The sequence below is a fragment of the Stegodyphus dumicola genome, chromosome 2 (assembly GCF_044657685.1).
Source record: "Stegodyphus dumicola isolate Sdum_Otavi_A_Nest chromosome 2, ASM4465768v1".
Taxonomy (NCBI): Eukaryota; Metazoa; Arthropoda; class Arachnida; order Araneae; family Eresidae; genus Stegodyphus; species Stegodyphus dumicola.
In genome coordinates, this window is record NC_140769.1 from 117462393 (window position 1) to 117477462 (window position 15070).

Sequence of the window (15070 nt, forward strand, 5' to 3'; positions counted from 1 at the left end):
AGGATTAGTAAATATTATGATTTTATATATTTTTCTTTATTGATCGTTAAAAGCAGCTTTCATGCATTTATTATGTGACGAGCACTTTCTTTTTGAGTTCTTTCCTCATAAATTATCTCAAATTAGTATTTCCTTTCTCTTCTGTGACTAATTAAAAAGTTTTATCTTTTGCAGGTGATTTGTCTTCCATACCTACTGTATTGGTGACAGGTATAGTTTTGATATATATCATTGTTATTATTTTATTTCTCGATTTTTATGAGAAACTTACTAAGTGAACTATGTTCATATAGCATTAAATTTTATATGAATTCTGTTGATTAGTCGAAAAGAATATCACTAGAAACACGCTGGAATATTTTTTCAATCGATTGTAAAATAATGTAATGTAGTTGTTTCCAGTAAAAATGTAACAAAATTATAAATCTTCTGTTACTGCCTCTTTTTTTTTTTTTTTTTTTTTTTGTTTGTTAATTTTGTTAATCTCACCAGATACTTTGTGAAGATAAAATTGAAAAGAAGACATTTTTTATTATTGTGACGCGACTTAGCACAAAGTATAAATTTGTGTGCAAAATATAGATGGTGGAAACTTTAACAATATGTAGAGCTTTATGAAAAGAATTTATTTTATTTATAATGCTTAATGTGTGCAGTGCCAAGGTTGTATGTGATGCCAAATTATACAAGTTTCTTAATTGTTTTAAGTGAAAATAGATTACTTTATACATTGAGAAAGCAAAATTGTTATTCCATGTACACAACGATTTGTTTTCCCTTAAGAAAACACTTGAGAATTGCATAAATTTGGCATCGGGTGCAAATTTAGTGAAGAATGGCTATCGGTACTTCAGCACAAAAGCAGCTGAAAATCTAGGATGGAAAATTACTGAATTGATGTTCATTCGTCCCTCTTGTCCATAATGGTGCTATTACTTTCACAATGTATAGAGGCTACTACAGTTGGTGTTTTGATGCAACTTTGGTAACTGGTGCTTCATTAATAGAAAACAGATGTTATTCATAAAGTGACAAAACTGTTTGGGGATATTCTGATTATCCACACCCTCCTGAAAAATAGTCATTGCAACACGCTGTCACCAAACTATATTTATGTGGCAATGTAGGTATTCACAGTAAATTAATTTGTGTTTTCTGAAGCATGCAGCAGTGCATTTCCAATTTCTAATTTGACAGTCATTAATGTTTATTGCACTGATTGCATATTTTTTTTTCTTGTAAGGAATCCTTATGAAAGTATACAGTTTACCAAATGATGAAAAAAAATTGCATTTCTTCAGAAATATAGTATTTTGTCCAAAAGTATGCAGTCAAATTTTATGGAACTGAATTTTCAATTCTCTGATTTTTTTCTTCTTAAATTAAAAACAGATTGCTGTAGACATAGAAAAAAGAACAATGTCCACAGGTTAAAATTCAGCACAAGAAGAGGAGGGGGAAGGGCTTTATTATAGATGTTTTTTACTCTCTTAATTTTGTGACTTGGTTGTTGTTTTATGTAATTCTTAGTATGCTATCATTTTGAAGATGGCTGTTGTCTTTTGCATCTTAGCTTGGTGAAAAATTAAGTCGTAAATGTTTGGCGACTTTTTGAGAGGTGGTACAGCAGAAAGTACTTTTTTTTTTTTTTTTACTACTGTTCTGTTATCAGGACCAGAGTCATCACCAAATATTTTGCTAAATTCAACAAGCAATTGGTTCATATGAAGTCACCAATAAATTCATTAGAATGTTGATTTTTTTTAAAAAAGGAAAGGGATGCTTTTCCAAAATTGGCAACGACAATATGAATTCTAAAGATGTAACGCTCGCTCTTGTGTTTTTATTATTTTTGTCTTTACCAAACATGGATATGAAAATTTGGGACTTAACTAATGAGGAAACAACTTCCATACAATTGCTTCAGGAATGAGCTATTGTTCACTCTGAAAGAAAATGCTCAAAGAGCCATGAAACGAAGCTCTACTTCTAGTCAAAGGAATGCAGATGTGAAGATATGACAAATCGAGAAAACAAAAAGGATTATGTTCTCAAAATTGGTTTGAAGGATTGAGAATCAGTTTCTTAATGGCAGTTCTTTTCATTTATGTATGGTGTTTAGAATTAATTTCCCTTGAATTTGGTAAATATCAGCTTGATATAAATCATTGCACATTGATTGAGGTAGTTACATAAGGAAAGCCTGTAACCATCCATGTATTAAAATTCAGACCATCAGGCAGCATTAGTGATATTGTCGAGTTTGACGAAAATATGTTTTTGCATCGAAAAAAAAAATAATGTATCCTTCCACCCCGGTGGGTGTACGGCGGGATATACTTAGAAAAAACAAATGTTTTTTGCTGTTATGCCTAAACATTCTGCCAGAACTTTGGTTAAAGTTATTAACGAAAATATTATTGATGGCACTAATACTGAGACTATTAGATAGGGTATAACACTGAATTAACAGAAGTCAGATTTCAACATTTCTGCATTAAACATCAATATAAATTTATCGATCCCAGTACTGATTGTCATATGCAAGAAACTAAAAGGTTACAGACAGTACGAAATCAGAAAACAAATATCAGCATGTCACTGGCCATAACCAGTTAGATTTGTATTTAAATGAGGTTATGTGGCAGCAAAAGCATCTCAAAATGCAAATGTTTTTAGACATTTTAAATGATATCCGTGATTTCATGACTCTATTTAATCTTAGTTAGATAAACTTGTTAGGTTTAATCTTAGGTCTTCCAGCAATGTTAATATTGAAATCTTTGTTGTTAGTTTAGAGACTGCTGAGAGAGGCAAACCATACGCAGATGGTGAATACGTCAAAAGTTGTTTTATTATTGCATCCAAAGAGCTACAACGGGATTACAGTTGAATGATGATATCAAGAAGGCAGTAGCTATAACTCGGAATTCGCAAAGAGTTAAATCGCTATAAATTACTTTAAAATGTTATTCTGTTTCAGAATACAACTAATCATTTATACAAATTATTTATACTTTAATTTTTTTTTACTGTATTTGTATGTTTTATTTTCATTTATTTATTTATTTTGATTGATGGGTCAGTGTTTTGGATTAACCTGCAGAAGAATCCTCCTTTCATATGCTTTGCCATTTTTGGTTAAATAGATTAATGTAATAGAAATTGCATGTTAAAAACAAAATATATTCCTAGAATTTAAAGAAAATTCAATGAGAACAAAAATATGTGTATTCTTTTTTGGATTCATCAGAATGAATGTGAAAATAATATTCTTGTTTAGAATTCAGGGTACTTATATATTATCCCATTAGCAGTGAAGTTATCACCAAGTAGCATGATTTAGCACTAGTTATGGATAAGCATGACATAACAGTACACTCATAACATATGCGCTTTCGTTTGTTGTAAATCCGGATAGATTCTTAATGACCTACATTTTGTTTTCATGAACAAAGATTTAAATTAACTGTTATTGTTGTACTTTTTTTTCTTTGCATTTTGAAATTATTTGAAAGAATCAAAGAAATGATTGGCTGATCTTTGGAATATGGTAACTGGTAGTTTGGCGACATTTTGGAGGCGATAAAGGTTACTACCTAGGACTTTGGTAATAATGTGAGAAGTACTCAGTTCCGATTACGCATTATTTTGTGTGAGGGAAATGAGAGATCATGAGATATGTCATGTGACATTAATGGACGAATTACAGTTCTTTAATCGGAAAAGGGGGGGGGGAATTTGGAAAACTGTAGTACTATATTATTTTGTATTAAGCTTCATTGTGTGTTGTGTGAAATATGCGTGCCATGTAATGAAGATTCTGAAGATTAGATAAGTTAGTATTTTTAATCATTTGAGGGTATTATTTTTATGCATTGTTCTAAATGTAAGGAGTAAATAAATTAATATGGTATTATTGGAAAATTGTTATTAGCAATGATTTAGTTTAAAGTAATTAGGATTGTAATCTAATTTTTATTAATTTAATGTATGTGCTTATTTATATTTTAAGTAATGTATTTTAATTTAATTATATTTTAATTTAATGATCGTGATTTTGTGAGTTATATGTTTGTAGTATTTTGGAATACGTTTCAGTAGAATTGAGTTGAGTATTTTTATGCATTTTCGTGAAATTTTTCTAATTTATGAGAAAAAAGCAGTGTACATGGATATAGTGAAGAGTGTGTGCAATGCCATTTTTGTGCAATTCTGGGATTTAAATAAAAATAAGTCGACGTGTACATGGTTTAGTGATATTTTAATTAAATAATAGTTATTTTGTGAATTTTATGCTTTTAGGAATTTGGTATATGTTTCAGTTGAAGTAAACATGTATGGAAATAATTTAAATATTTGACAGTAAGTATTTGTAACCATTTGTAATGTTTGCAGTATGAATTCGTTGGTGACGTTTATAATATAATAGATAATTTAGAGGTAAAAGTTTTTGGATATTTTATTTATTTTATATGTGGAAATGTTCATCCTTGGAAAGGGTATATACTTTTTTGCGATCAGGTAATTTCATATATGTGCTTTTTACCGAGTTTAAAGATTCACAGAATTTTTTTGCATTTTCATGCAAATTTTTGTAATTTATGAGAAAATAGCAGTGTAGATGGATAAAGTTAAGAGTGTGTGCAATGCCATTTTTGTGCAATTCTGGGATGTTTTTTTAAGTAAAAATAAGTCGACGTGTAAATGGTTTATGTGTATGTGCTATTCTGAAAAATGCGCAAGGAGTTTACGATTGTGCACTTTTTCCCAATTTTGCAGTTAATATTTGTCATGATTAAGCAGTTTTGTTACATAAAATTTCTAGCATAAGTGTAATTCGGCTAGTAGATTGTTGGAAAAAGTGTTCAGTAAATAAAAAGAAAAGAAACATGTCTTTACTCCGTGAAGACAAAATGGCGGCAAAAAAAAAAAGAATAGAGGGTTGCTGTAGCAGAGTTGGTCGCCAAAAAATCGCCAAGTTACCATAATCCAAAGATCAACCAAATGATTAAATTGAGATCTGCCTTCTACAGAGCAGCAAGAAGTGGATTATTTCCATAGTTGTAGATCCTACCTTCAAAAAATTGTGCATTAATGGACATGATATGGTTAAATGAATATGGCTGACAAAACAGCCAGAGCTTTGAGTGATTACCTGGGAGAAGTTTGTACTCATAGCATATTAAACAGAGCTTTCAGTAAAATCAGATGGCCTAACAAACTAGTAGAAATTGATGGAAGCCTTTTTACAAAGCTGATTTAATACTGATTGTCTGTTAAATAAAGAGGCATCAGTTTCTTCAGAATTCCGCAGGAAACGTTTGCACAACTTTGGCAGGATCTCTGCCAATTTTCCTGGTTTATTGATAGCCAGCTTTCACGGTCGATGGGATAGTCCATAAGTATCAAGTTTAGTGGTCACTGAATTCATTAAAAATTGCAACAAATACATGAAAAGTTTTTTTTTAATGCTTGCTTTCACTATGTGATAAAATCATATTCATAATAAATAAATGCAACTGTCAATTGACAGTGCATAAGAGCTTACTTGCATCTTTTATATTATAGCATAAGTTAATCATTTACTAGTAAATTAATTCAGTTGTTTCTGCTCTGTTATAGTGGCCTTGGCAAGAAATAAAAATTGGCACATTTCCATCTTGGCATGAAACAAACAGTTACTGATCTGCACATTTGCTCATAATTTACAATTGACATGTGTTTGTAACTTTTTGTTTCTTCAGCTAGTAAAAGCATTTTCAATTTTCATTGCTAAATATTTAATGTGTTTAGTATTTTCAATAGTCCACTGATAGAGAATGATGATATATGCATCATGTTGGCTGTAATAATTAGTTTGCAGCTGTTGCTGAAACCAATTATCGCATTATTAGCAGCTATTGCTGAACTGTGGCCACCAAAAAGTGTATTTTGAGTATGTTTTTAGGTATATATGTTTTAGTGCGATCACCCTGGCTCAGTCTGGCAATTTTTTATCAAAGAAAAAGAAGGGCAGCTTTTCATTGCAAGAAGAATAATATTTATGACATACATTCATTATTTAATTAGGTATTTATTTTGAAAATCAATAAATAAATGTATTTACAAGTGCTTTTGTTTCTTTTATTCTGCTGGAAATTTTATAAGGATCACTTTAAGAATAGTTTCAAAGTACTTGTTTATTTGCTGAAGCTAATTTGTGGGAAACACCAGCATAAATTTTACTCAGTTTCTTCCTTTGCAGAGATAATATCGTTTATCATATATTTTAAAAATTGAGTTTAAAATGCAAAATGTCAGGATTTGTCTGTAATAATTATTGGAACTTCGAATATAACATAAAGAATACCTAAGAGAATGGTGACACTGTTTGTTGAAACCGGAGCATTGTTACATGTATGGTTGGTAAAGTTTGGCAAATTCTGAAGGTTTGGAAACTTACTAAAGTAAATGTGCTTATATAATTGAGTTATCAGTTGTTCAAAAGTTTGGTTATTTTGCATCTACTTTTATATGTTATTTTGAATAAAATGGTGACCATACTGTATTAATTATTTCAGCCCTGGACGTTTTCAGATATGCCAGATAAAAAATTTAAAAAAAAGTGGTGAACAGTAAAACAATCTCTACCACTGGTAAAATAAACCTCTATATATCAAGGTGGCAAACGCCACCAATGGGGCTGAAAGAATTAAGTAAAGTAATGAATACAAATTTATATTAAATTATTTCTGTATTATTAAGTAAATTTCATAGTTTAGGCGTTCAGTAAATTATTTATTTGTCTGTTTTTCACCAAAGCTGCTGTAACTAGGAAATACTATTCTGTTAACAAAATATTACATTTTTATATTGGATATGTCACATTGTATATTTTAAATGATTTGTAACCTCCTTACTTATTAAAGTATTGAATGTTATACTAGATGATTGGTGTACCAAGGCATTAAATACAGATGAAAGTTGTGCTGAATAATCAAGATTTACTGAGAACACTAAAATTAGTTGTTAGTTTTCAGGGATAAACCTTACTAACTTTTTTAAATACTTACTTATTAACACTTATATGTTTGTTTAAACTCTGGCCTGCCTTGTGTTTAAGGATTTTTCAGTTTTAACAAGCCCATTGCCATTTTTATAAGCATTCTTTTTGTTGTGTTCTTCTCACTCATCAAATTTGACTACAAGTTCTAACGGTTTTAATAGACAAATCAGGTTATTTTTTTTTTTAATCTTAACCTAAGTTTTAAAGTATGCACTTGTGGGATTTGCGTACACTGGAAGAAACTGCAGTAAAACTTTTGTAACAATAAAGTTCTTGCTGTAAAATTATTAAAGAAAACAATTGCTTTGAATGTATTCTTATTTCCAACAAAATAAAAAGAAAAACAATGCAGGTTTATAGACTAATTTTTAGAATAATAGCCTAATTCAAAATATTAAATATGAATGAAATAATATATATAATAATTTGAAATTATAAGTCATCATTCCATTTTTTCTGTAATTGCAAAACTATGCCGAAGTAGTTGTGCTAATACGCAGCTACCCTATTTTGGTGGCATTCTTTAAAGGAAGCTCTAATAAAAGTGATTTAATTCTCTTTTCCACTGTATATAGCATTATTACTAAATGATATAATGTATAAGCAGTTCTGAAAACAGCTTGGGATGACTATGAACCTTGTATCTAAATGTTCATTAAATGTTCTTTTCAGAAAAGATAGGAGTAAAATTTTCTATTTCATAAAGGGATGATGTCTGGGACATCAGTGTGCTCTTTTCTATTTTATACAACTTTAAAATCTCGTCAAAATGTTTGATACTGGTTTGTTATTTTTGAGTTAGGCAGACTAAAATTTCTTCATATTTTTAATTTTATGTTTTGTGTATTTTTATATTGTGAATCTAAATATTGCAGTAAAGTAAAAATGGTTTCTGAACAATTTGTTCATCTGAAAAGAATATTTTTCGTTTACTCTTTTTGTACTTTTGATGGTGGACAGTTATGGGTTGAGTAGTACAAGAAATGTATGTGGATAAATATCTTTCTGAAAAATCACAGGATAATATTAGTAATGAGATTGAATTCGGTTTGCTACTTCAAGCGCTTAAATATCAACATATTTACTTTAATTTTTGTACAGCTGAAAGATTCAATGCATCAAGTGTAGCTGTATGATAGTAAGATGCAATGCAATAGTTATCAAGTAGACCCTAAGTTCACTTTCCGAAAGATAAAAATAAATCTCATTTTCAGCAACACGCTATTAAAGAGCTTTTAAATTTCAAAATAATCTCAAATTTTGTTGCAGCATATTTCTCTTGTGTGAGAGAAGCATGAGATTGAATCTTCAAATTTTATCATGCCGAGGAGTCCAGGATTGCTTCTGTCATTGGTATGAGCCTGAGGCACTTTGTAGGTATTGGTATAATTTTGTCCAGTTCCATTCCAGTTTTTTTTAAAGAAATTCCCTGGAACTGTACCAGAGGGTTTCCTGCCACTCTTCCTACTCCCAAATAACTGGAGAGTACTTTTAGCTCGATATATATTTTAATTGGCCTCAAAGACATTATACACCCACAAACATCCAAACATTCTCTGGGATTCAGGCCCAGGCCCATTTGATACAGCAGTCGACAGTGCTAACTATTATACTGATCATGGGGTTTAATCTCACATTATTGTTTGGCTTATTCAGTTTTGTAAAATAATGTCATTTGTATTTGTTTTTCATTAATTGATAGTAAGTCCACTTCTAATTTGGTATCTGATGGATATAATAAACAAAAACATTTGAGCAAAGTTTGAAATCATACAAATGTACAGCATAACACAATTTTTTTTTTTTTTTTTTTAATGCAATCAGGGCTGGTTTAAAAGATTTTGCAGCCCCCCTTCCAAGTTAGGAGATAAGGAGCCTTTTTAAAATTTATTTTCTATGGCATTGTTAAGCTTGTTACATAATTTATTATCACTAATCATTTTATTTTGAAAGATTATTACTACTTATGTAATATTTTTTGCTTGTGAATAGTTTTCAAAATAATAGAATACAAATGTATTTAAAAACTGTAATGCAACATTTATATAATATTAAGGAAAGTGCATATTATTTTCAGTAAAACAAAGTGGAAAGTCTAGCACATTTTCACTAATTCAGAATTATAAGACATTTAACAATACACCAAATAATGAAAAATCTTTAGTAATTGTTCAGTTATTAGTAACATTTGATCCGATCAGAGAGAAGCATGTTAAAATGGCCATGAATGATGTTAAGTTGGGCAGAATGTAAGCATGTAATTGTCATTTCAATTAGATTATGCAATTACTTTATATTATAGTTACAATGTAAATGCTTTTTCAGTTACAATTACAATGTAATTACATTACATTATAATTATAATTTACAATGTAACTGCATAAGCTAATTACAGTTATGTAGTAAATGTAAAATTTAATTACAGTTACACTATAATTGTGATTTTAAAGTAATTATGTAATTTAATTACATTTACAATGTAATTAACTATGTAGTCCACTATGTATGACACAAGAAAAAGGAACTTTTTGAATTTTTTGTGGAAGAATCTTAAACAACTTACATTGAAAGAAATGTTTAATAAAGTAAACAAATAAATAGACTAGAAACAAATAAATATTAAGCTTTTTTTTTGTAAATTTTGATACCCATTATATCATAATTGTTCTCTATTTCATAAATTACCATTTCATATTTTAAATTGTATAAGTTCTGCATGCCATCTTACCAGATTTAAATTGATGATCTGTAATCCGGAACAACCCCTAATCCGGAATCGCCAAAGTCCCAACGAGTCCGGATTTCGGACTTTGTACTGTATTTATTAATTAGTATAGTAAATATAAAGAAATAAAAAAATAGATAAATAAAAAAATCCATGCAGAGTAAATTAAATTAAGCAATGTAACAAGTTAGATTTATTCGGTGATGTTCGATCATTGTCGTTATGTCTCGTCAAGGAATAATGTATTATTAACGGAGGAACAGCTAGCCTTAACTGAAGGGCTGTTTGCTTTCCACACACCGTAAACCACAATCAAAGTTTCAGATCACTTGATTGTACGTCGCAAATGATCAAAACATTGTACAACAAAAAATTTACCTGTGCAAGGACAAAAACCAAAGCAATTATTTGTAATGTTTTTTCACCATATTCATTTTCACATTGCAGAAAGAATCAGATAAATTTACATTTATATCCATATATTATGATGCTTCCAACCACAAAGATTTAAAATTATTTCCAACAATAGTTAGACTTTTTATTCCAGAAACAGGAATTAAAATTAGAATATTAGATTTTGTTTCATTGCCGGGTGAAACTTCATAAATAATTTTAGATTCAATAAGTACTATTTTAAAAAAGAATAATTTGAACAATAATATTACTGCCTATTGTGAGGCTAACACTAACACTAACACAAATTTTGGTGGAAAAGCTAGAAGAGGCATCAATAACATTTTTATGAAACTTAACGAACATTTGAACCAAAAAATTATTGGAGTGGGTTGTGCACCGCACATTCTTACACAGTACTATTCAAACACCATCTGACTTACTTCCAGTGGATCTTGAAATATTATTGCAAACATTTTTTCGTATATATATATATATATATATATTCCATTGGTATATATATATATATATGTGGGATAACATGAGAGCCTCCAACATTATCTTGCATGAAGAGGGTAAAAGGAACAACTGGTACAGAGGTAATTTTGCATTGCATCATTTCTAGATCACTCTATGATCGGCTCAGCTCTGATGACGTAATCATTGGGAACTGAAACTGTCCTTGTAAACCGGGACTTTTCTCTTCGCGTGCCTCCATCTTGCATGGCTACGCACTTCAGCTTTTGCTCTCTACTGTGCTAAGATGTAATTTCGCTGGCTTGCTTTCTATCTCAACAATATCAAAAATGTAAATCTTCTGTGGAAAGGCACGACTAGAGTGCCAAGTGATTGTGGCCACAAATATCAATTGAAAATAAAAATGGAATTAAAACTGCCTCGACTGCCAAGTTCTTTCAATACTACGCAATCAAAATTCTTCTTCAATATGGATCTAAGCACGCATGTACAGTGTTCCGTCTATTTTCCTTTGTACTTTAATATTACATATATATATATTGGTATATATATATTATATATATTGTGCATGTTGAAAGTTTGAAGGATTTTCCTGAAAGCGCAGAAATTGAATATTAAAAAGGAGATTTTATGGGAATATGTGAAAAATCTTTTTAATTAGAATCCATTTTCCGAAAAATAATATTTGTGAAAATGGATCATTTTGATGAGGTGTCATTGGTAAAAAAATATGTTACTGAAGAAAAAATTAAATGTTGGTTGTCTGCAAATATGGAAACAGACAAAAAGTGGACGGAGTTAGTCCTTCATTTTAAACAGAATAATAATCTTTATGAAAATATTTTGAAAATTGTAGAACACGCTCTCTTCCTTCCAGGCAGCAACAGAACATGTTTTTTGTAGTAGCAATAAGATATGGACAATTGAAAAAACGCAGTTGAACATTGAAACTTTAAAATCTGTATTAAGGGTAAAATATACTGTCACCAATTCATGTGAGAAATTTCACATCATTTTAATCAATGATCTGAATCTATTGCAAAGTATTCACTTGGATAAAATATATGACTGTGAAAGAAAATCATAATTTTTTAAGTAAAATTTTAAATTAATTAAAAAACATAATATTCAAATTATAGCTTTTTTACAAATATTTTTATAGTTACCAATAGCTAATAATAAATATATTTTTGTATATTTACAGACAAGTACAGTCAAAAGTCGTTAATCCGGACTCGTCGGGACTTTGGCGATCCGGATTATAGATTTTTCCGGATTATAGGTCATCAGTTTAAATATGGTAAGATGGCATGCAGAAATTACAAAATTAAAAATATGAAACCATAATTTATGAAATAAAGAACAATTATGATCTAAAGGGTATCAAAATTTACAAAAAGAAAAAGCTTAATATTTATTTGTTTACTTTATTAAACATTTCTTTCAGTGTAAGTTGTTTAAGTTGCTTCGTTTCATGTGATAATACTTTCTCTTTAATTCTATTAAACAGACATAATTTCTTGTTTAGATACAAAGTTCCGCTGTTCAAGTCCTACAATTGCTGTGTCGAGAATACTGACTAATTTGTCAATCGAAATTTTTCGTTTTCAATAACCTCTGTGTCACTTTCTTCACTATCGGAAGCGAATTATAATGAGGAGGAATTTGATTTAAATCATATCAAACACTGAGTACATTGAGATGAAATGCTACATTTAGTAAGGAATTATAAGCCAAATAAAATAAAAACATCTGCCCTGAAGATAAGGATGGTGCTGACAGATCAACTTCCAATTCATTGCGCGCTGCAGCGTTCCCCGCCGCAGAGCAGCGTGAAATTGATAAACAGATTTCGGATTTCGAAACATACTTTCACTTTGTAGATCCTTTACATATTAGTAAATATATATCGGGAATTCTATTTGACATAATCGAAAGTTCAAGCTTACTTTTATGAAATTGCTCTTAACAGTCTGCAAAAAATAATAAGGCAGATCCAATTCGAAGATTAAGGAACAACGCAATCTGCAACATTAACTGAATTAGATAATTTTAGCTTAGCTTATACCGTCCGTTATACATTAAACACGCATGCTTAAACATATTATGCGCATGCGCACATGCATATTCGCAGCCGTAAAGGTCTTCTACGCACGCGTAAACGCCTATGTGCATGCGTCAACGCGACGCATGCGCAGAAAGTTTGTAGCTTTGAGGTCCGGATTATGTGTGTCCGAATTAATGACTTTTGACTGTATATGAATGTATACAATAAAAATATTTTTTGAATTATTGGTCTGCTTTCATAATTAAATTACAATTTTCATTTTATTCCATTTGTCCCACTTTGTCTCAATGAAAATGTGGTCACCTTTAATGTAATTGTAGTTTTAGTAAGTGACTATAATTACTTTACTAAGAAAGTAATTGTTCCTGATAATTTCAATGGCATAGCCTAGTGCAAATTTCTCCAAATTTTTGACATCTGTGTAACCTTCCTGTAATTTTTGTAATACTGAGTACTCTTTGTCAAAAAAAAAGAAAAAAAAAAAAAGCGAACCGTATATATTTTATCTTTTTTAGTCTATGAGCAAAATAAGAATAAAATAAAATTCATTCATAATAAAAGATAAATAAAAGTTATATTATAAATTACATTTATTATAATGTGAAATGAATGAAATTGTGTATGTTGAAACGATAGATCATCATAATATGGTTCCCTAGTTGTTAATTTTAATCTGAGATATGGTTCCACGTCAAAAAGTCTGTGTTTTTTTTTTTTTTTTTTTTTTCCCTTAATGTCTGCAAGCACTAAAAAAGCAACTTAACATAAATATGAAATTGGAAAAGGCAAAATATATTTCAGGACCTTCCTCCATTAAAACTGGATTCGCGTGTTGAATTTGCAACTAAAATTATGTTAAGGTACCCTCTTTATTTTTCAAGAATCTGTTTGAAGCTAATTCTAGTAAATGCTCTTCTTCCACATGTCATAAACCTTCTATTACGGATGTTGTATTAATGTTGAATGGATCGCTTATCTATTCAATGTTTCTGTTTAAATTAGGAAAATGGTTTTTTAGTCCCAGTTGTAAATTCACCAGTATAACAAGTCACCAGTCAAATAACGAGTAATACTAATTTGGGAAATAACAGCACTCTTAATGCTACAGTTCAAAACTGGAAGTTTAAACTGCCAAAAATTCAGTGGTGGAGTTAATGAATGGTTGGGCTTCTGGGGTAAATTTAAGAAAATTCACTATGATCCAAAAATTCCACCTGAAAATAAATTTCAATATTTATTTTGAGCCACTGTTGAAGGTTCGTGTGCAAGAGATATTGTTGATTCCTTCCACCCGTCGGCTGTTTCGTGTTCGGAAAAGTATCCTGTTTCGTGATTGGCTAATATACAAAGTTTAGGGTGTCACTTTTATGACTTTGACTGTATCTCTGAAAACATACTGATTTTAGATTTGCTTAAATGTTAGTAAGCACGAAGCAAAATAAAATTCACTCTAATTATGCATTTTCTAAGTGCATAATCAGCGTCATACGATTTTCTGACAATAATTAAACTTTCCTCATATGATGAATAAAAATATAAAATAAAATGCATGCCCCACATTAAAAATTGTTCTCGTATAAATTGTTATTGGAATCATTATATAAATTTCACCCATTGTATTAAAAAGCATTGAAAAAATTTAGTCTCATATGATTATTATAATAATGATTAAAGTTAGTTAAGTTTATATTGTAGAGACAGTAGATATTTTTTGGAAGCAGACAAGATGAAAAATTAGCAATGCCTTCACGTGGAATTGAACCATGGACCTCTGGAATACGTGTCCAGTGTGCAGACTACTACTCCGTGAAGGCACACCAAGAAGGTGGGAAAAATACCTTGTATACCCCCTTTTAAAGGGCGACTGGGGTTTCTAGGGGACCCAATCGCCAAACCTTGGGTGTGGAGAGTCATCATCCACCATCCTTTTAGTTCGGGCGCCACTTGTATAAACATTAGGTATTTTTTGGAAGCAGGCAAGATAAAAAATTAGCAATGCCTTCATCGGGAATCGAACCACAAATCTCTGGAATATGCACTCAGCGTACAGACCACTACACCACAAACGCACATCAAGAAGGTGGGGGAAATACCTTATAATGTAAAATATGAAAATTAAGTTTTCAGTTTCATTAAGTTCATATTATTATTATCAAAACATAAAATTAATTAGAGTATGACATAAAAATCCTTTCTTCCCTCCCCCCCCCGGAAGGAAAAAGGAACAAGAAATATAAAATGCATAAATAATTAACAGATACTCTGAATCAGATTTTTTTCAAGGCTTATAAAATTTGTATGATATTCATAAAAATAGCGGATGAAAAGTACTATGATGTTTGTGGTTTATTTTATTTAT

General features: G+C 30.2%; 1 protein-coding gene across 2 annotated transcripts in view; it reads left to right on the forward strand.

Annotated features, from left to right (window-relative positions):
* The window catches only part of LOC118202708 (pyroglutamyl-peptidase 1), a 43405-nt gene that overhangs the window by 245 nt on the left and 28090 nt on the right, over window positions 1-15070 (forward strand). The window contains exons 2-3 of one of the 2 annotated variants that reach the window (XM_085811079.1): window positions 175-210; window positions 11848-11943. In XM_085811079.1, the coding sequence (XP_085667205.1) occupies window positions 175-210; window positions 11848-11943 (132 nt within the window). The remainder of the gene's footprint in view (window positions 1-174; window positions 211-11847; window positions 11944-15070) is intronic. The other variant, XM_035374894.2, reaches the window with a different exon arrangement.